We start from the raw sequence: 23153 nt of genomic DNA, 5'->3' as shown, positions 1-23153 counted from the left end.
AAAGGAACGGCGAGGAGGGGAGCGAGGGGAAGCATTTTCATTCAATGCAACTTAAAACTCAGCTTGGCGCTCTCTCTCTCTCTCTCTCTCTCTCTCCTCCTTTTGGATTACCCATTACCCCCCGGCAATTAAATTTTCTCTCTCCCACTTGCAAACCAATTACAATATACATACATGTGTATGTATGCATGTATGTGCCTTCCCTCTCGCTCTAACCCTAGCCAGACTCTGGCAGAAATGCTTCACCATGTACATATGCGCGAGTCGGAGAGGGGCCAGGGGAACAGTGTGCCAAAGAAATCATTTCCTATATACAAAAAATATTATTCTAAAATTCGTGTTCAATCAAAATGTTTATACAACGATTACAAAATATTTAAGTGAATTGGAACATCGAGTGCTTATGTGGACTGATGCTAATAAATGAGCTCCATGAACAAGAAAACCTGAAAACGTTACAATTTTTGAACATTTTCGGCGTTTAAGAACTAATTTGTGACTCAAAAGCTTTCGCAACGCTCGTCACTTTCTGAACGCCTTAGCTATATATGTATGTATGTATGTACCAACAACCCACCCACCCACTTGCATTATGGATCGTTCCAAAGCTCTGTCACCTTCTATATGTATGTGTGCGTGTGTATGTATGTATTTCAATGCTAAATTGCTTATAAATAGCAATTACTTTAGTGAATATCAATTATTTGTATACACAAAGTGGCCAACGATTTGGAATAAGTATTGACTCTGAATCTCTGATGGTGCTGTTTCCTCTTCTTACAGAACGAAATGTCGGATAAAAAGCAAGAACTGTTCAGCTGCAGTGTTGCCATTTTATCTTATTTTAAGCTAGATTTGGCTTACTTTAAAACCAAATAGCTTGAAAACCAATTTAAGTGCTTATAGCATGAAATTCTAGCTTATTTAAAAGTTGATTTAGCTTAAAATAATTTAGTACAAAACCATTTCGGTTTTTTGATTTTTGTAATTGTAATATTTGTTAATTTTCAGCGAGAAATCGGACAAAAATCATATTTCTTGTTGGTATTTTGGTATATCATCCAATTTTGTGCATAAATGTATGGTAATTATACGTCGATACATTTTAGTCAGACTACAGTATTGCACATGTTTGCACATTACATACAAAAAATGAATACCCTTTGTTAGAAAGGGTAGAGATGCAGAGATGCACTCGGCCATAGCATTATGAAGTGGAACAAATTATATGATTACTTAGTTAAAAATTCTAAAAAAGTATCTCAATAAAATTAAAGTATACATTATTCTGATGTGTTTTTATGGTTAGCTTATTTTTAAGCTATTTTTTTTAAGCTTTTTCTAGCTTTTTTTCCTGCAATTTAGTTCATGGTGACTCTAAAAATCTGGCAGCACTGTTCAGCTGATAAATTTAATCAGCGAAGAGACGATCATCCGGTCGCTGTTCTCACAAAGAGAGAGAGAAAGAAACAATATAAAAATGGAAGAAAGATGCTTAATGATTTTATTTATTTATTCTTTTCGGCGTTGAAACAAAACCATTACTTTTCATACGTATAGCAGGAAGTTCGATGGCAGCAAATGGTGCGGTGTGATTTGTGGAAGAGCAGCACAGCCGGTTGTGCCTTACCACCAATTAATATACCTTGTAGCACTGCTACACTCTGCTCTGCTACACTCTCTGCCACAGTAGCAGAGGCTGCCTTTGGAGGCGAATAGACTGAATTCAGTGATCATTCAGCACTGCTCGGTGCGGAAGAGCGGCCGAATTTAGTTACCCATTGAACAACGATCGCGAGTTCACATATTTTTTAAATTTTTTTTGTTGTTTCTTCTTCGGTGTATTCTGAGTGCAAATATGTATTTCTGTGGATGACAGCGGCTGGGCTCGTTAATATGTATTTTAGTGCGGTGTCTTAGATTGCAAGAAAAAACCGTTTTCCGAGCACTGACAGCAAGAGGGAGAGAAAAATAAATAAAAAGCGTTCTCAATTGCCTAAGAAAAACGAAAGTATTAAACGAAAAACAACAAAAATTGTCTTCTAAGAAGAAAGAAAAACAAACGCGGGTAACGATGTCTGAAAAATCGACTATGCTCTGGCTGATTCTTGGCTCTCTCTCGCTGGTCGTGTCTGATGTTGAAGCCAGGGGTCGACCACTGTACGGCCGAATGCCAATTTCCGCCTACTCCGGTCCCGGCCCCGCCTGGAGGAGTGCCGCTCCCGCTAGCCTGATCGCCGAGACGCTGGGCGAGGATATATGCAATCACTGTTTCTGCCAAAGGAACACAGTTACATGCGATTTTCAGCGGAATCAAACGGTGAGTAACAGGTACTTACATATGTATCTAGGTGGGGGCTGCCGACTAATTTGCAGCTTTTTGCTATAAACGAAACCTGCATGCCATCATACAATCCACACATGTGTTGAGCGCTCTTGAAGTTGCTGGCTTTATTTAGAAGAGCAAGTACAAAGCAAACAACGAACACGCCGGGCAAAAAGAGTCAAAAGAAAAGCAAAGGCAGTGACGTTGACTGCGAAAAGCGCCAGCGATGGACTGAGAGATGTTTTCTTTTCGAATAGTCATACTTTTGTGGCTTTTCATGCAAACATTTAAATATGTATGGCCTTGTAGGGAATCTTTTTTTTTTTGTTAGAAATTATAATTTTAGTTTGGTTCTCGGAACGAAAGTTACGGATGTGCTTGATTTTTCTTCTGCCAAATCGAATTTAAACAACATTTTTGCTTAGTAAACATGTGGAATGGCCTTAACAGGTCGCATAACCCCTCCCCACCACTTCCCCGGATCGGGGAATGTAAACAAAAGCTCCAAAACGGAATGTAAGAGAAATGAATGAAAGAACCGAAAGAAGGCGGTCGGTCGCTCTCTGTGCCTTCCCGCTTCAACCAGTTGAACAGGTTATGCTAATTAATTACGGTTCACAAAGAGAGCAAGAACGAGAACGTGTGCGTCTCGTCTCGTCTGTACGGGAGTAAGAGAGAGATAGAGATAGAAAGAGAGAGAGAGAGAGAGAGAGAGAGAGACAAGTGCAAGTGATTGAAAAAATGGATTTATGGCAGAACGGAGTTATTCTCCTCTAGTATACGGAGTATTCCTATTTATGTACTACTCTTGTACATATGTACATATATTATATCTCTATTGCTTTCGACATTTTCTCTGGAACTAAGATGCCACCATCCATCCGTCGCCCTATTCCCAACCCACACAAACACACAATGAAAGCTTATCACTTGTGTGTGGGTCGTCGTCTTGCGGACACAGAAATACTCGTTATTCCGATATGATCATCCACATCAGAATTTGTGGATTGCATTTGGGCGACGGGTGCATGCCATAACACCCGTTCTCCATTTATGGATTTCACAATAATTTATCAAATTAAATACTACAAGAAATGTTACATATGTACATATGTCTTAGCAGATAATTCTAATCTAATTGGAGACTGGAAATTCTTTACAAAAATTGGAATGGTGTGTTAGCTGCTTGGGGACTTACAATGAATCATTTTCGACCACAGAAGTTAACCAGTGGTTAATCCCTAAACTCCAAAATGCACTCAAAATAATGAATGCAGGAGGGGGTGCATAGAAGGTAGAGGACGGAGGAAGGACGGTGGAGGGAGGGGAATGACACATATGTATGTATGTGTGTGTGTGCGTTGCGGTGTGTTTTAGTGAAATGCCGCGCCGCCGCCTACTTAAAGGTCCATTTCGAATGTCTACTTAAATAGTACTCTGAAGAACAAACACACACAATCAGACAGACAGAACGAGCACACACTCACTCGCACATTTATGGGCTGTGGAAGCTGCTAAAAATCCATCAAGTGCCACAAATTGAATGCTCTCTCATCTAACAATAAACAGAGACAGCAACAGCAACAGAAGAAAATTCAGACGGAATGACACGAGGCAGTACGAAGAGGCGGAAGAGGAGGAGGCAGGCAATGCAGGCACACCGCAGGAAGTGTCACTCGAATGAATAATTTTTTTGGGCCAATAAGTGGCACAGAACCACCCATCAAAAGATACAAAATATAGCCATTATTTAGGTATAATCATTGCCATTGGAAATAGTATGGTATACTACCAATGAGCTCTGCACTGGAATTGAAACCTTATCGAGTACTGCACGTGCACGTTTTCAGTCAGTTGGAAGTTGAAATCTCTGAAGTTCCGAAGAAGCTTCTAGAAGTATTGCCCAACCAGTTGCTTCAAAATGTGTGGTTTTTTATCAGAAAAAGAAGTGCAAAACAACCGACACTGGCACCGACACCTCCTCGAATCATCAGATGATATGTGTGTGAGGTGGAGGAGGCTAAGAACGAGAAGGAGAAGGTGAAGGAGAAAGACTACTGCTCCGAGAGGGGTCCAAGAAAAAGTCACGTACTGTCTGGTTCTCGGACGTGCGTGCTGTGTGGTTACCAGATATGCCAGATACTAGATTATACCAGATGGGTGCATTTTCATGTATGTATATTTGTGTGTGTGTGTGTGTGTGTGTGTGTGTGTGTGTGCCTGCAAAGGAGGGCTCTTCTTCCACAACGGGGAAAGTCCTTTTTCCAGGGACACGTTCAGACGTCCTGAAAAACCATGTGGCCCACCGATTGCTGACCCACAGAGACATTGTGGCCATGTGATTTTTTCTAAGGGAAATCCATGGAGGAAGAGAGAGAAAGAGAGAGAGAGTGAGCAAGGGCAGGGGCAGGGGCAAGCGGATAGCAGGCACATCATAATTTATTTTTAATTGGCTTTTGTTTCTTATTTATTTATGTGCTGCTGCTGCTGCTGCTGCTGTATTTTGTAGCTTTTGGCACTTTCCAGACAGCGATGGAGTCGGAGTCTCTCGCGGTGGCAGCTATTTCCGCCCCAAAAGGCCTCCACTCCACTCAGCCTACTCCTGCCACCTACCACTACCCCTGTGCCCCTGTACCCCTGTACACCATCGAGCAGCCATACCAAAATCCCATTCGATGGTTAAAAATATCATGTAAAAGTTGTCTCGACGACAAAAATGCCCGGAAAAATATGTAAAGAATAGTGGAATGAGAGGGAGCGTATGGGTAAATGATCTTTTAGAGAAAAGCGCCAGGCCAGATCGGTTCCGTTTCTCCGTTTTGGTCTATAAATAGGGCCTGGAAACCAATGCACATTCTCATACTAGAGAGAGAGAGAGAGAGAGAGAGAGAGAGTATGGATACAGCGGCGGGCAATATTTTAGTTACCAAAAGACACTTTGCTCTCCAGATAAGAGCATATGTACATATATTTTTGTTTGTTTCTATACGAGATATTATAATGCTCAAGTATTGTGAATATTAGTCACAAAAAAAGCAATAAGGAAAATAATAGCATAGCTCCAATAGGTTATAGCTCCCATCTAGGCCACAGTTATCGGTCCTAAATCGATCCCTTTCCTGTTGTATTGCAAGACGGACTTACTGTAAAGATAGCACATGACCCTAAGAAGAATATGAAGCATTTAGGCGCACCCAAGGCATGGATGTTGGACAAACTTGGGGGAGAGAAATCGTGTCAAGTACACCCTAGACGGTGCTGCGGCTACCAAGACTGTCATGCAGCGTCTAGCCAAGGTTGACGGAAAGGTTCGCACCGATCGCACCTAACCAGCTGGCTTCTTGGATGTCATGACTCTCGAGCAGACCGCTAAGCACTTCCTTCTGGTGTACGACGTGAAGGGACTTTTCTCCATTCACATCATAGCCGCCGTGGAGGTCAAGTACAAGCTGTGCAAGATCAAGAAGAATCAGTGGGGGCGAGGGTGTTCGCACCATCCTACCCCGATCCTGTCTTCCATGCCTACGACACCGAACAGGTTGACCGACACCGACATCACGTTCGATTCGGTGAATGATCACCGGAGGCAGGAATTTGTAGGCACGTGTGGGCACCGTTGTTATCCCGGATCCTTCGAGGTTGTGCACATCAAGGACCGCCCTTTTGAAAAACGTGTTCTCCCACATCTCCCTTCCCAAGGGCAAAGGCTGAGCATTTCTGAGGAGCGCCACCAAGACCGGGATAGGGACAGGAGTTAAGAGGACTTAGCATAGCTCTGTATGTTTGGCGTTTTCCAAACAGCTTTTAAGGGGGGCAGCTGTGGAAGATCAGGCCCATTTTCCAACACATTTCTACAACTTATCCATGTTTGAAATGCATGTGTTTTTTTTTTTAATGGAAACCCTTAAGGTTTTTTAGCTTTTAGAAGAGTTTTCCCAAAAAAAACTGTACTTTTTTTCTAGCCTTCTTTTAACGGTTTGCCTTCCGATCGATCTACTGATATTTTGGCCAATAATTGCTCTGATTTGATGATGTTTATATGATGTTGTTGATGATGATGATGATGTTGTTGGTGTTTATATTTTCACTTGTATTCCAAAATTTATACCCATTGACTTTTTTTATTCCCTTCTTTCCCTACTGATATTTTGGCCAATAATTGCGCTGATTGTGGGTTTTAGTTGTTGGTGTATATATTTTCACTTGTATTCCTTGTGGTCCTTTTTTGGGTGTGTTTGCTGTGCCTTTTCTCACTGAGGTGCCACGCCCCATGATAAGCCACGCCACCGAAGGACTGTTGCAAAAAAAAAACCTGATTTATTTTGACCTCAATTGTAGATACGTGTATATGAATATATGTATCTATATATAGTATGCACATATATCTAACGCTACATATCCGAACTTCATAAACTTTTGGGCCAAGTTCTTTTCCTTTCTTTTCTTTTCTGTTTGTTTTTTTCCACACATTTCCACACATAAACTTGAATCCGAAATGGGGTGAGAAATGAGGAATTGGGGGATAAAGATACAGATATACATATATGTAGATATAGATATAGATACAGATACGGATACAGCGAAGATTTAGGGAGGAAGAGGGTGGGAGGGAATAACAAGCAAGCGGACAAATTGAAACTTACACGTAATTGAGACTTCCTCTTCAGATAGAGAGAGAGAGAGAGAGAGAGAGAGGCGGAAAGAAAGACAAAAAGAAAGAGCGAGAAACTGGAGCAATTGAAAAGACATGCAACCCATCGGAAGCCACCAGAGCGAGAAAACGCTAAGCGTGGATGGGGATGGGGATGCTGTTGCTGTTGCTGTTTGCAATGAACAATCTTCGAGATGAAGCATAAGAATAATAAATAAATAAGCAAAAGAAAACACACACACACACACACACACAGCGAAAGCAATCACTGCAAAGAGGCAGAAAATACAACGACAACGAGTGCGATCCAAATCCCATATATAGGGGGGATATACTCTTATCGACATGGAAGAATCTGCAGCTGCAGCTGCAGCCAGCCATTGAACTCACACGAGACGCACCACAATCCACACAACACCATCATCATCATGTCCAGCAGGTGGCATAAACAATGGGATACCCCCGAAACATTTGCCTAACATTATGGCAATACGACAGCACACGACAGTGACAATAAGAGAAAGAGAGACAGCTTCAGAGACAAAGGAGGGCACGTACGAAACGGAAATTGAATCCAAAGATATCGATGAGCCATAATAGCGGCAACGAAACCCGATTCGTAATAACTACCGTATATACCGCGTCGTGCACACGACATGTAGCTTAGTTTCTTCTAAATATTCTCGGACACTCTCTTTTGCACGTTTTGCTTGTGCGTCTGGTCCGGTGTCGCTTATCGAGGAATAAATCTCGAAGCATTAGGAGTGATGGGAGCAAGGACGTGTCCTTTAACTGATTCCCAATTGAGGGCTTGGATATTCATGGGCTAACTGTGAAGAAATATATCGATATGATGTGTACAGTCACAAAGAATATAGAGTTATGCATTGAGTCGCTCAGGATAAACAGAATCAGTGTAATCAGTGAAAGATGGAATGGAATGGCTTGAAATAAGTTCCGATTCATCGCTGGAATCGGTGAATCATCTGCGATTTCGCAGCCAACACGATTAGAAAGAAGGATCCTCCATCAGGGAAATCAATGCAAGTAATACCTATTCCGTTGTCAATTCCGTTTCATTAATGTTAATAATAATAAGGAAGATAGATCTTGAGCAGATCAACAAGAGATCATCAAGATCATTAGCAGACGACCCAATCGTCACCCCCAGGGGCTCGTCCCGGGCCTCAGCACTTGAGAAGTTGAAACTATTTTTCACTTAATTTAATGACAAGATTGCAACAAGCACCAAGTCACCAATAACAAGAACCAAGAGAAGACTCCACTCCCATTTTGCGTTTGAGTTGGGATTCTGCCACAGACGGACTGTCGCTCTGTCCGTCTGTCGGTCGCTTTGGAGCAATGAACGTTGTTGCGTTGCGGTCAAGTTGTGGATTGGATGGATGGTTGCTTTCGTTGTTGCTGTTGTTGTTGTTGTTGTTGTTGTTTTTGTCGCAGACACTGCGTTTAAAAATAATACAAGTACTCGCACAATAGGGAGACGAGACACAGACATGGAATGGGGACTGGAAGGGGATGGGATGCGATGGGGACCGCAAAGAAATGTAAGTCAAGCGTCAAGTCATAGCGACAACAAAGCACCATATACACACACACACACACACACACAAACACACATCGCCGGATGGATGGTGCAACAATACTTTGATGTCTGTGGACTCCATTTACAAATTTCCCCATTTGAAAATTTTCACCGAAACTTACAACGAGACCAACAAATTCAGATGTCGGTAAAACAGACACACATTTTGTATCATCTATAATGCCTTGCCTTAGTTTTTGGCCATACTCTCAAAAGGCTAAATAACGACCATTTTTTCCCTCTGAAAAATAATGCCGCCCCATTTTGGGACTGAGAACAACTGAAGTGACAACATTTACAATTACATTTCGAACAGATACAAAGAAAATCTCAAAGTTCATACGAGGGTTGCTATTTATATTTCGAGAATGGGCAATACTAAAGCCAATACGTGAAATCTGGCAACGCCGTAATAAACTTTGTCATTTTTTAGCATATATGTATGTACGTACAACGTTTTTATGTACAATTGGTTTTTGTTTTGTTCACGATCAGTTAAAAAAATCAATTTGGCAAAAAAATAGAAATTTCTCGAGAGGGTTTTCGTGGGATTATTTTTCACAACTTTCGACGTGGATTATCCCAACAAGAATGTGTTGATGAACTTAGTTCTTTATATGCCGAGAAAGCACAATCAAAAACGACAGTTTATCGCTGGTTTGCAGAGTTTAATAGTGGTCGTAATTCAGTCGCTGACGAATTCCGTGAAGGTTAGCACTCATCCTCCCTACAGTCCTGACTTTGCACCCAATGACTTCTTTTTATCTGCAAAGCAAAAATTTAGATGCCTCGTCGCACCTTGAATACTCTCATGGACAGTTCCCATAAATTTTCTAATTCAATTATAAAGACAACATTAAGACAACAGTAATTTTGAAAACCCTCATGCAATATACGAATGTAATAAACTTTAATATTTATGTACATAAGATATTTTATAATTGAATTTTATTTTATATAATATGAATATTATTTTATGTATACATATGTATGTAGTTTGAAATATCTATTAGATTAGATTAGGTTAGAACAGTCCATGCAAGAGGCATGACAATGAGTAAGCCTAATAAAAGATACCAAAAAGGGAATCGAATATTACTTAGTTTACTTTTTATTCGATCTGAAAGATGCAGAACGAGGGGAGACGTTGAGACGCAGCTACGGCCGCGACTCCGCCTGAGGGCGCACACTGTTCGAGAAAGAGTGTGTGAGACACAGATAGAGAGAGAGAGAGAGAGAGAGAGCGAATGAGTAAGCGCGTGGATGGCGTTGCGTAGCCACTAAAAATTAATTTGTTCCTTCTGGCTATAATAATAATCTGATCTGATCCAGATTCGGTAATCTGCTAGAATTGGTCATTCTCTACGGTTCTGCGTTTTTTCAGATTTTCATCTTTTGGATACAGAATTTCGCTTGCTTTAACTTTTATATTCTCTGAGAACTAGGCGTCACACAAGACGGACAGACAGAGCGACAGCTATGGCTCAATCGCCTCGGCTGTTGATGCTGATCAAAAATATATATGTACACTTTATGGGGTTCGACACATCCACATCCACTTTCACCACAAATCTAACATACCGGACTTATTTGAAGTGGCCACCGCTGCTCTGATGTTTGTGGACTCTGTTTTCATTTCGCCCTTTTGAATATTCACAAAATACTCATTTGATTCTCTGTTCTCTTCTGGACAGCTCTCCGCAAAATGGGATTCCAAGTATTTTGTCCCAGTGGCCATAACTGCCATGAGAATACGCCTGGCCGGTGGGACACAATTTGAGCTGCACAGCGAGTTCTTTCGCAGGAATCGCGTAAATTTCTTCGGCATCGAGGGCCTGGGGAGCACGGAGAGCGATCAGGTGGAGTTCACAAAGAACGCATTTCAGAACAATCTTGGTGGATATCCGGACATACAAGTGCGCAAAGTCCAACGGGTGTTTATACGCGAGGGAGCCTTCTCAGGTGAGTTTTTGAAGAAGAAAGAGCGACCTAGAGTCTAAAGCAATCGTATCCTTTTCCTCTGAACAGGCGGGGAGTTTGTGCTGCGGGTGGAGAACAGCCAGGATGTGGTGGTATTTCCACGTGCCTTTCAGAACATGAACATTTCCTGTACCTTTCGGCAAGTGGAGAATCTCGAGATGAAGGAGAAGACCTTCTATCCCAACACGAACAGCAGTGCCAAGTCTTTGGTGAATGTAAGTGAAAACTAATCCATCAATCCATCTGCTACGCATCTCATGTAATCCTCCTTCGCTCTTGTTCTTTAGCTACGCATCGAAGACACAGGAATCGAACAGATTGGCAGCTTTGATGTCTCGATGCGAAAGGTGAGCTTTGTGAGGGCCAGGATCGGCAGGATCCAGACGAACGCATTCGATGTGACCGAAATCAAAGAGCTGTCGTTCGAGGACTGCCACATTGGAACGATCGAGGCGCGGGCCCTCACCAGTAAGCTCCTAAGCGATCACGTGTCCTTCAAGGGCACGACCATCGGAATGATTGACAGCGAGGCAATCATTGACTGCGGCATCTCCCGACTGACGCTCAAGAACAACACGTGAGTGGGGATCACCCTCCATAGATCTATCCGAATCTCTCTATCCGATATTCTCTCTCTCTCTCTCTGTGTGTTTCCAGCATCATGAAAATCAAATCAAATGCCATGCAAATCTATAGCGTGTTCGTTTTCATTCAGGACAACACCGTACAGCACACGGAGCACAATTGGCTGCGCGTAAAGGACGGCGAGCATATTGTCATCGAGAACAACAGCTTTGGGCATTTCAATCAGTTCGGCTTGGAGCTGGCCAAGCTGTCGAAGCCCTTCAACTGCACCTTTGCCAACAATCGACTGGAGGATCCGGAGCAGAGTAGCCTGAATTTCAGCAACTGCGAGGTTCATCGCATCACGGTGGGGCATGACTGTAGCTGCGACAACGAATGGATGCACCGGCTCACCGATCACGATCTCGACTCGGAGATAATTTGTCCCCTGATCGCCAGCGATCGGGGATGTTTCAATGCCAGCAGTGTCAACAGGCGGCATTTCGTACACGAAGCGTGCAGCGGTAGCGGACGCGCCAATAATTTGACGCGCCATTGCACCAATGGCCAGTGGTCGACACGAACCGCCAGCGATGGCGGTGGCGGTAGCCTTACCATCCGCCAGATAGCTAGTGGGATAGTGGTAATCCTTGTCTTTGTGGTGGTGATAGCAGGGCTTATGGGCTGTTGGACGAAGGGAAAGAGCGGCAACAGCTCGACCTCGGGCTCTGGGAATGTGGACCTGTGCAGCTTCACACATGATGAGCAGCGCACCATGCTCAAGCAGACAGAGTCACTGCGTGACGGCGACAGGACTGGGAAGAGCATCCGGAAGCTGGCAAGCGGAAAGTTGACTCGCGTCGAGTGCAAGAACCAGGTGATCGATACCATCAAGGAGATGCCCAATGGGTCCTCCACTATCAAGGAACTGCTCACCCAGCATCTGTTGGACTGCCACGACACCAGCGGCAGCAACAGCCACAGCAACAGCAACAGCAACAGCAGCCGCACCAGTCCAACGGCCCCGGGAGAGGACTACTATGCCACATCGGCAATGCCCCACGACAGGCCGACTGCGTCGGCGGCACCCAGTGCCCCCAATTACGAGGAACCCATCTATGAAGAGCCGCAACAGCCGCTGTGTGAGCCGCTGCTAACAAGCGAATATTCGTCGCCCTCGGACCCGATGACCGAGACTCCCGTCTACTCGGAACCCATCAATTCCACTGCCCCATCGGCATCCAGTAAGTACGGTTATAGTTACAGCGTACTGCCCTCGTACGACTACAACCGTAACAGTAACAGCAGTGGCCGGCCCCGCCCACTCGAACCACAACCCCCTCGCACTAGTACTAGCACCCGTCCACAAAACCACCAGCATCTCAACGAATTCCAAACGACTGTAAACCTGTAATCTTGGTAGTCCCGTAGTACCTGTATTCATGTAATCCCCTAATCGCAAATACCAATATATTTATACTGTATATAATATGGATAACCAATAGATATCGATAGATTGAGTATGTATTAAGGTTGATGGCACGTGTTTAATCAAAAAATAGCTTTAAAAACGTTAGTCGGAAAAATAGATAGACCTTACAAGCAGAGGAAGAACCGTTTGGAAGAAACCTATAGGAGACACCCACAGGAAGTGGCGGGAACAGTAGGAACAGCTGATGGACATATAATAACATAGGATCCACATGCACCCCACAAAGAAGCACAGGATGATCCACAAATACCATCCCTGCACTTTATTTTAAGCAAACAAAGATGTATAAATATTTTATGTATTTATGCATGTACATATTTATCCGCGCCCAAAGCAAGACACATTTAAATACACACACCTACACACACCTACACACACACACACACACACACACACACAAAGAAAAGGCAATCTACACACACACGTATGGAGCGCATTAACCCAAGGTACTAATACAAAACAAATGGTTCTCTCTTTTCCTATTCGTAATCTACTCGTAAATATTACTACCCTACCCCACGTCTCTGTCAATGTTTCTATCTCTGGCAATCTCTATCTGTGACTATATATCTTCAGATGGGTGTATCTTCTGTATATTTTCATCGCCATTTAATCGATTGTCTCTGTATTCTCCTTGCAGATGAGAATAACGATATACCCCCGGCCTATCAGTATGCCCTGCCCATGCGACACCTGGGCACCCAATTGCCGTCCACAAGAGGCCAGACACAGCTGCCCGCTCCACCGTCGCAGCAGCATGTTAGCTATGCCACACCCGTATGGCGTTCCACAGCCAGTGCCACGCCCAACAGTGGGCCACTAACAGGAGGCGGTGAAAGAGCAGATATCACACCACAGCGGCATGTGCGGGATCTGCGACAGGATCTCGAGGCGATGCCGCAATTCCATCCAAATCAGCTGACCTCAGCACGCTACCAAAGACAATTTCACCATCCCCCATCTCAGCCCCAAACACAGGCCCAGCCACAGCCACAGCTACAGCCACAGCCTCAGGCCCAGCCTCAGGCCCAGCCCCCGCCATACAGTCAGAGGATGGGGCAGGGGCCAGGGTGTAGGGGTAGGGTGAGGAGCTTTGAGTGCCTGGATGGTGCCGCCAGTCTGGCGGCCATGGAACATATGGACTCCGGCTCGGATCATTCGGGGGGCAGCGATGAGACGGTTCAGATTGGCGATGTGATCGACTACGCGGATGCCTGAAAGACATGCCACGCCCCCAAACACAGCCCTGCCACGCACAAAAAAAGAAAATAAAAAGCATGAAATGTGATATTTGAAGGAAAAAGTAAACATTAAGTGAACAATCTACATATTATACAAGTGAAAGTGATGAAAGTAAAAGAGGGTCCTCAATAAACGTAGTGTACTGCCTACTACCACTACTGTGTTTGACACTTTTCTTACCCTGCAGGTGCTGCGATATCTCTGTTCTGGTACGGAGACACAAAATATTAATCACCCACAGTTGTTTGGGTCGATTGTTATGGCCGGCAACGAGGTAATAGGTTAAAACCAAAAGGCAAGTTTGCTGAAATTACATTTTGAAATGTTGTAGAACTTGATTTGCAAGCGAAAATACTGTGAACGCTGCTGCCGGCTGGTGCTATGCAAATCCGTTCTAAAAGCCTTTTTGAGTAATTAATGTGCATATATGGGCAGGCAGTCGAGTCAGCAGATTGATCAGTTGTGTCTCCTCGTCTGTGGATCGTGTACATGTCTGTGCATGCACGCCAGAGATGGCAATGGGCGGTGATCAATAGGAGGCATGTCTATTCAGCCAAGTCCAGGCTTGGATTTACATACATACTTACATATTGCCGATGACAAAGCTCAAAGCTTAAATAACTGAAAAAAGATTACAATACACCTTACCTCACCTCATATATAAATACACCTTGGGCATTGCATTTACCACGCACATGCACTTATCACTCCCACGCTCTCGCTATCTCTCTGGTCTGTCGCCTCTCTCTGGCTTATCCTCTGCCTGCGCTTATCTCAGCCATTTCATAGAAACACCAAAATGCTCAATTTGTCACTCAATTATTTTCAGCGATAAGAAATGAGTCGTTTCTATATCGTATATTCGTATCAGCTAGCTACGATGACTCGACATTAGGCATACATCTGAGTGAGATGAAGAGTATCCTCCCTCCAAAACACACACACGCACATGGATGGATGTACTTAAGGTTCTACTTGAGTTTGAGTTTGAGTTTCGAGCGGGTAGCGGGCAGCTCTTAACAAGCTCTCTACTAAGTGCTTGATGTTTGCCTTTGATTTGATTTGTGTCGTTTTTGTCTCTCTACCGCCGGCATACCTCTCTCCACTCCGCATTTGCGGGGGCTTGTGTGGCGGAGCAAGTGTCAAGCGCTGCATCATGTCAGGCGGTGGCCGTTCAATTAAGCGCTGCGCAAGCAATCAAAGGAAGAAGCAGTAGCAGCATCAGCATCTCTGTGGCATAGACCACCAACCATCACAGCGACTTCAACCCGAACAAGGTCTATTAAATAAGAGGTAAGGTCTCTGCTACAGTTTCTTATGGGATATACATGTGTATGCGCGAAAGCTGCAGAAAACTCAAACCTTATGCCTGACCTTATATGTAATGTACCTTAAACTTGAGCCTCCCCTTTCCCGCATCCATATGTACAAAAGGCAAGCAAAGCAAATAAACGCGAAAAATTCTTTCTGTTTTTTGTTGCTGTTGGTTTGGTTCTTTTGAGCGCGCTTAGAAACGGTGCCGACGTCGTCGTCACAGCCAAACTGGCGCTCGTACACACAACAAGAGAGAGAGAGCTTTGAGAGGAGTGAGAGACCAGCTACAAGTGGTGGAACTTCAGCCAGAAGCAAGCTAGTTTTGCGATCAGCAAGAAAAAGCCAAACCAGAAATTAACTACTCAACAAATTCGATCATGCGGTAAACATTATCTAGACATTACACAAAAAACACGTAGCACTAAGCCGTTGCAAATTAAGTATTTATGTCAAATAGAATTGATTTTATAGCTAGAGATTTAATGAAAGAAGCAAAAGAACACACTAGGAGGCCAAGTGAACAGCACTGCCCCGCGCTCTGCTCGCTTTTCCTTCTGGCGGCCGAACGCTGTGCTCTGCTCGCCGCGCTGTCAATGGGGGCTGAGCGGCTGGCGGCTGGTGGTTCGTGGACATCGCGCTTTGGCGCTCAGTTTGTCATTTGCACGCGCTTACGCCGGTTGGGCCAACAACAAAAAGAAAAACAACAGCTAGAGAGCGAGAGCTAGCCGGACGGACCGACCGTCGAACTGACCGCCGTTGCTGTTGTTGTTGCGGTTTTTTGCCGCTTCGCGTCGAGTGGCAGCATCGCGTGTGTTTTAATATATTAATTTTGTGCGCTGATTTCATTGCTAATGCGAATATTTGCCTTAGCTTTATTTAAAGTAAAAATTAACTATATTTTGTTGTTGCTTTTTGGTTCTTTACATCAAATATTAACCCCAGGGCTTGTGTCTTGTGAGTGTGTGTGCGTGTGCATGTGGCATTTTGGAGCCAGCCGCAAGGCGCGTCCATAATAAAGTTCAAAACGATAAAAACAGCCAGAGAGGGCAGCATCAGAGTTGCAGGCAAAAAATGCAGAGAGAAAAGAATTCAAACAGAGCGGATAGAAGTCGGAGGCTGAGGCTGAGGCAGACGCAAAGTATATGCAGATATGTCTCCCACTCCATCGGTCGCTCTGCTCTCCTCCTCTCTGGATTCCTTTTCCTTCTGGGCATTGCGTAAGGCAACAACAGCACAGCCCACGCATCAAACCAAAACAAACAATCCAAGCCAAAACCAAAACGATGCGGGTCGAGCTTTTAATACCCTTGCGTTTCGATAGTCTTTCTCATGTATGTACATATGTATGTATGTCCATGATATTTGTATGCTATAGTCATACGATTTAAATCATAGATATAGTCACCCGGTTTAAGAGGCTGCAGTGCTAACAAAGACAGGCGTTAACTGCACTTTTAGGGGCATGGACTCGATCTCCGTTAAAATACATACATCCTCCGCAAGGAAGGGTATGCCAAAAGAAGGAAAATACGAAATTTGTATGCTGTCTTTGCCATTCGCCTGATGGGAGAGGAGAGGAGACGAGCAAATCATGTAAATTAGCAACGCACAAGTCTGTGTGTGTGTTTGTGTATTTGCTTACGCCCCCTCCGATACAAATTGGCAGACGACACCTTGCCATATATCCATATCCATTATGCGCCCTGCCCGTCATCGTTCGCGTCATCATCGCCAAACGATATTTCGATATTTCAAGGTTAAATGACGACGAAGAAAAGTCAGCGCGAAATAAAAATCTGTTTTTAGTTCTGTGTTTTGCTATTACGAAAAAAAACGATTTCGAATATATGTACATATGTGTGTATGTAAATATATACACAGTAACGCCCAGAGTCAATGTTACGAAAAGTTCAGCTGAATTTTGTGCCAAAACCACGAAAAACTACAAAAGCTAGAATCATGAATATATTTCATGAGGTAGAAAGCAAAAAGAGCTTTCTACAGAACCCACCAAACCTGAAAGGAAAGCTTGCTGTGTAGAAGAGGAGCTATTGCTACATTTCTTATCCTAAACATTCTTATCGGGACTGATGATAACACTGATGATGATTCAGGTTCAGGTTGTGAAAAACCCACGAATGATTTGCACAGCAATCAAGTCGTTTCATTGCGACGATTACGATTCGATTGGAGGCTCAAAGAGTCCAAGCCATGGATCGTTTTGTGTGTTAATAAATCCATGAAATGTGTTAATTTGTTCATTATTTCCGTCTAATTGAGTAACGGCAGTGGCGGGCGGATTGTTGGTGGGGGGGGGGGAGACAGCGACTGTACTTGACAGGAAATGCAATTTTTGCTTTAATTTAATTTCCTAAGCGATGGTCCGCACAATGAAAACCACTTGATGCATATGGAAATTCACCCTAAAGGGTTGCCTCTCCACTGCGTCTGCGGTACATCCGGAGCTCTTGAGCCGCAGCGGTGGGGTGGGGCCTTTGCATGCTGAAAGATCTGCGACAGCTCGCGACTAAACTATCGTTGGTTCAACTTTAGTTAGGTTAACCATCCATTTAAGGTGTCAACAATTGAATGAGTGCAGATGATGACTATTCCACATTATCATTCACTTTTAAAATGTGTCAGAGACAAAAGAAAGCCTGATGATGATTTTATTTTCAGAGGTGGAAACAGTTGCAGTTATTCGTAGATACACAGAGAGAAAAATTCGCGTCGCCACCTACACGGCGTCATCCGATAGTCAATGCCTTCAGCAGCTGAGTCGGTCCCCATAATCCAATTTACTATACCATCAGCCTTAACTGATCATATAAATGGAATCCAATAAATGCAAGAAGTGCCATTCAGAAAGTGCCATTCAAAGTACACGGATCAATCTGTTCAATGGTCAGTGAATGATTAAGGGGCGATTGGGCAAGTCCAAGGCTATTGCCATACTGACTTTTGTGTAACTTGAGAGATAGTGCTTCGAGTATGCGTATTCGAATTTCTCGACTCGTGCGCAAATATTTAAACAGTCTACTATACACTTGAGATGCAGAGACGGAGATGGAGAGCCAACCGACGACGACGACGCAGCTGGCGACGAGCTGTTGACTACATTTCCTTTTGTAAATTAAGTTCTTTAAACAAATGGAAATGGCCATAAACAAATAACAAAGCATAATTGCTCATGTTCGGGCTACCAGAGAGACCCAATACCAGTCACAGTCACAAAAGTACAGTATTTCCTATGTGATGGACGACAGTACCGACCTCCAAATTCAATTAACAGCATTCGCCAGAGTCCCAGCATTGATTGAAGTAAAAGAGAAGCTGAAGCAGCAACAGCACAGAAACTAGTGAAGTGATCATCACAATTGGAGAGGGGGTGGGTGTTGTGTTGTGATTGAATTAGAGCCTCAGCCACAGATAGTTTCCAGCTTGGACAATCATCGGGCAATTGCGTTAGCGGATGATTATGATCGACACTGTCAACTGTCGAAAGTTATAGTTGGTCAAAGATACCGTCTGGCGATTGGTCCATCGATCATAGCAGAATAACAATGTAAATTCCATGTTGCTATGTATGTACACACTTGATCATAATAATAGGTACACACATCTATCTCAAAATTTCGCCCCACCCCCTTCCGCCCCACAAAGGACGAAAATCTGTTGCATCCACAATATTGCAGATTCGAGAAAACTAAAAACGCAGAATCATAGATAACGACCATATCTATCAGATTGCTGAATCCGGATCAGATCTGATCATTTTTATAGCCAAAAGGAACAAATCAATTTGCAGTGGCTACGCAGCGCCCGACGTCACGCTCAGACTGATTTTCTGTCTCTCTCGCACGCACTCTTTGTCGTATTGTATAGTCTTTGCTCATATTCACTAACTAATTTAGCAAGCTGAGACGGCCAAAGGTCCCACTGTGCCGCTCCAAAGACATCGGCGATCCGCGACCACCGCTTCGACGGTGCTGAGGGTCGAGAGTCCAGAATTGCCGAACAGACGAAACCGATGGGCAGCGGGGTCGCGGTAGAGACGAAGTACATGCGAAAAGGGAATTGAAACCCCGCGCGCTCCCTCGAGCCTTTTGGGTTCTAATGTTAGGACCCGCCATAGAACAGCTTTTTGGTCGCTCATGCAACAACTTGGTATTGTATAGTCTTTGATAGTACATAAATATAACTATTGTTGATTCTAAAATAAAAATGCAAGCGCAGAAATATAAAGAAAAATGTTTTTTCGCTTACGTACAATGTGGCGGAAACAAGAGCCTTTATAAAATTACCCGATCGATAGTACTGGGGGTTCACTTTTTGTGACAAGATCTTAAATACTTTTCTAGTTGCCTACTTGCTATTATCAAAAAGCTTTCGTTGCATAAGAGACTCATTTAGTCATGTACATGGTGTGAGATTCCAGTGGACACTTGCCGCAAACTTATTGCTAGTATGCCAAGAAGAATGGCCGAAATCATCCAAAATAAGTGTGGCTATATAGGATACTATTAAAAGATTATAAATTATAAGAAAAAAGTGTAAAAATTTTGATACGCTTTTAGTTTTTCGCTTTGGAGAATTGCTGTACTTATTATTTTGGCCAGCCCTTATTTATGATTTTAAGGTTTAATCGATCATAAAATATATATTTGAAATGAAAAACGCTTATGACAAACATTTTTATAGTCTATTGTAGGTTAGAAAACTAAAAGTAAATTTAATTTTTTAATTATGTTTATTAGAAAAGTTTTATAGGACGTGAAAGAAAGCTCATAAGCGTGTACCTATTATTTTGGCCAGTAGTGTACATATGTATGTAGTCTCTAACAGTTGTAGGAGGTGTACATATATTTTCTGTCATGGCGTATGGAACACGTTCAAAATGTTGTTAAACATTCCACTGGTTCATGATAGTAAAGACCGATCAAACTGTAGAATTGTAGAAATAAGTGCTGATTACTTGGAAATACCAATTAGGCAGCCCACAGGTCTTCAGGTATGCCTGTCTCAACGAGAATAAAGCGGTTCAAGCAGTCTCGAGAAGTGCCAACAGGCAATAGTTTTCATGATTTTTTGCATATGTGTCCATATCTTTCGCAGTCACTGTACGTGGTGAATGTGATACAAGAAAATGTATTATTCTCACCACTAATTATGTTCCTCTTATTAAATTACTAATCCTTACACACCTTTCTAGTAATTAGTAATTGTCCATAAAAAAAAAATAATTACTCATAGACAAAATGCGTGTGTGTGTGTGCTTTTTGTTGCAATTTTTGTATAAAGATCTTTGGAGGAGGTGGCCCTGATCTATGGACTAGTATAGGTAAACCCAATAGAACGGCCCCAAAATGTAACTACACACACACACACACACAGAGAGAGAGAGAGATAAGTTGATGTATCTGTGCATCTGTGTGTGTGTGTGTGTGTGTGTGTGTGTGTGTATGTGTGTAGTAGATAAGAAACACCTTCGAAAAGATAAGAGTAGAAGCGAGCGATTTCCAAGCACTATCAGCATTTCCATGTTCAACGTTTAGCCGAGCAGAGGGGTGTCTCCACTCCGCCGTGTGGAAACGAGTGCGAAACGAGGCGAAACACACAAACAGAGAGAAGAGAGGGCGAATAATGTGTAAAGAGTGTGCGGTGAAATAAAGAAAATAATAAGCAATAGCCAGAGACCAGACGACGCAAACGACGCAGACGACGCAGAAAGCTGATTAAAGTAACATGAGTGAAAAATAACTCCAGATAGACACCCACACTCATCCAGACACACACGAACACGCACATCCGAAAAGGAAAAACCATGCGAAATATCAGAAATCTCAAGGATCCCACCGCCAACTGGTGGGGAATCCCGATGCTGCTGTTCGTGTTGCTGTGGCTGGTGGCGCCCGGGCATACGGAATTGCCCAAAGTCATTTGTCGCGATCATGACACCACCATCACCTGTGACTGCAATAACGAGGAGCAGGTGAGTCATTCAACCAAACCAACCCAACCCCCAAATGATGACTCAACTCCATTCCACCCCACTCTTATCCACATCCGCATCCGCAGGCCATGGTGTTGCCTCAGCTGCATGGTGCCGTCTTTCAGGTGGAGGTGCGCAACTGCCGAGATCTTGTGGTGGAGGCCTATGCTCTGACCAATACCGAGGGTCTGCGCAAGATCTCTTTCCGCCAGCTGGGCCAGCTGGTGCTGAAGGAGTACGCCTTGAGTGTGTCGCGCTATGCCAGTAACAAGGCTTTGATTGTGGAATTCGAGGCGGTCAATCTCAGGGTGATCGAATCGCACGCCATCAACGGGAACATCGAGGAGATCTCATTCGTGGGCGGACGGATCGATCAGATGCGTCCGTTTGGTTTTACCACCACCAAAAACAGTGCCATATTGCTAAAGATGGATGGTGTCACCATTCAGCGGATTGAGGGCCAGGTGAGGGAACTTAATGTTCTCCTGCTCTTACACACCTCCAATCAATAATCTCTTTTGTTAGGCCTTCAAAAAGTTTGCCGTGGAGCAGCTAACAATCGCCAATTGCCAGTTCCTGGGTGACCTGCCCACGCGTTCCTTCTACGAACTGGAGGTGCTCAATGAGCTGAGCATGCGCAACAATCGCTTCCAGGTGGTGCACTCGCACGCCTTCTCCTTTAAGCGTAAGTGCCAATAGTTCCAAGCCCAGTAATTGCCTTGATTAGCATTCAACATGCTCCTTCTCCTCCTCGTAGTTGTGTCCAAGCTTAGCCTCAGCGAGAATCATTTTGTGGCTGTGGACGGCGAGTGGCTGGAGGCGCAGATTCGGGATGCGGTCACGCTGCGTGGCAACGACTTTGGGGCCACCAGCGAAATAGCCTTCCGCAGCCTGACCGTTCATCGGAGCTATCAGCTCAGTGAGCGACTGGAGTTGCGATTCAACAACAACACCCTGCGCAGTGCCCGCCCTGGGTCGGACCCCACAACAGGCCAGCAGCAGGATGTGGCAGCAGCAGCACCCCAGCCACTGCGCTTTGACGAGCGCTTTGCGTTGAGTCTGCGTGAGGTGCGCTACGAGAATGCCTGGAGCTGTGATCAGCTGGACACAAGCGTGGAGCCGCCACTCCCACGCTCCGACTTCTTTCGCCTGCACAGTGAGCAGCTGCTGTTCCCGCGCAACAACCCAAATGGGGGCCAGCAGCGCCAGCAGCAGCAGCAGCAGCAGTTTGTGGCACTCCGTCAGCTCATCCCCGAGCAGTGCCAAGCGACCAGCTATGTGGCCTACATTGTGACGGGTAGTGTGCTGCTGGGGCTGCTGCTGCTCATCCTCCTGCTGCTGGTTTGGTGGCGTCTGGCCCAAAGGCGCAAGCGACGCAAACTGGATGTGGTGCAGCCGGAGCCGCGAACCTACAAAGAGACACAGATTGTATACCAAATCGAGAATGCTGGCCTCCTCAAGACTGATTTGTAGACAAACACACAGACACACAGACACACACACACAAATACACTCACATCAGACAGGATGCACACAGATACACAGAAACACAGAGCTGAATAGAAGCTAGAGAAGCGGTAGAAAGCGCACCACCCTGGAATCACACACTGAACCACCAATCCACCAATAAGTGACCTTTTGTTGTACCAAAACCATAGCTTAAAACTTAGTCCTTAAAAACCTACACATAAATACTACGTACATATATATAATAATAATTATTATATTCATAATCATTGTCAATTGTAAGTCGCCCTGTAAATAGCTACTGTAGATCGGGGGAAGGGATGGGACGGGATGCAGCATCCAACCACACAAATACATACATATGTACGAGCATATTGAATAAATCGAGCATCATGTGCTGCGATTAACGATGATCCGAGTTTTATACATATTTATACAGTTTTCCAGCACTGAAAAACCAGAGTCAGGTCTCTATGGGGCATACATATCTTACAATAGAAATTCCCCCCAATCGCAACCTAC

The 23153-nt window shown here is 44.1% G+C and overlaps 3 protein-coding genes across 4 annotated transcripts in view; 2 read left to right on the top strand and 1 right to left on the bottom strand.

Moving 5' to 3' along the window:
• The window catches only part of LOC6600054 (E3 ubiquitin-protein ligase highwire), a 45970-nt gene that overhangs the window by 11803 nt on the left and 11014 nt on the right, over positions 1-23153 (bottom strand). The gene's annotated exons all lie outside the window — the stretch shown is intronic.
• On the top strand, positions 2030-14010 carry LOC6600056. 2 transcript variants are annotated; one of them, XM_002025035.2, is made up of 6 exons: positions 2030-2320; positions 10275-10542; positions 10609-10775; positions 10848-11137; positions 11218-12368; positions 13257-14010. In XM_002025035.2, exons 1-6 carry the CDS (start codon positions 2075-2077, stop codon positions 13832-13834), a joined length of 2700 nt encoding a protein of 899 aa, XP_002025071.2. In that variant the 5' UTR covers positions 2030-2074; the 3' UTR covers positions 13835-14010. The 2 variants fall into 2 exon arrangements, 1 of the variants encoding a protein (XP_002025071.2); XR_003409193.1 differs by having other exon boundaries at positions 2037-2320; positions 11218-13062; positions 13257-13324.
• Positions 20830-23044, top strand: LOC6600055. Its single transcript, XM_002025034.2, has 4 exons — positions 20830-21164; positions 21251-21628; positions 21690-21849; positions 21922-23044. Exons 1-4 carry the CDS (start codon positions 20997-20999, stop codon positions 22635-22637), a joined length of 1422 nt encoding a protein of 473 aa, XP_002025070.1. The 5' UTR covers positions 20830-20996; the 3' UTR covers positions 22638-23044.

This window comes from Drosophila persimilis, unplaced genomic scaffold (assembly GCF_003286085.1).
Source record: "Drosophila persimilis strain 14011-0111.01,24,50 unplaced genomic scaffold, DperRS2 tig00000829-arrow-arrow-pilon, whole genome shotgun sequence".
Lineage (NCBI taxonomy): Eukaryota > Metazoa > Arthropoda > Insecta > Diptera > Drosophilidae > Drosophila > Drosophila persimilis.
The sequence above is the reverse complement of the archived record's forward strand: the minus strand, read 5'-3'. Positions and strand labels throughout refer to the sequence as shown.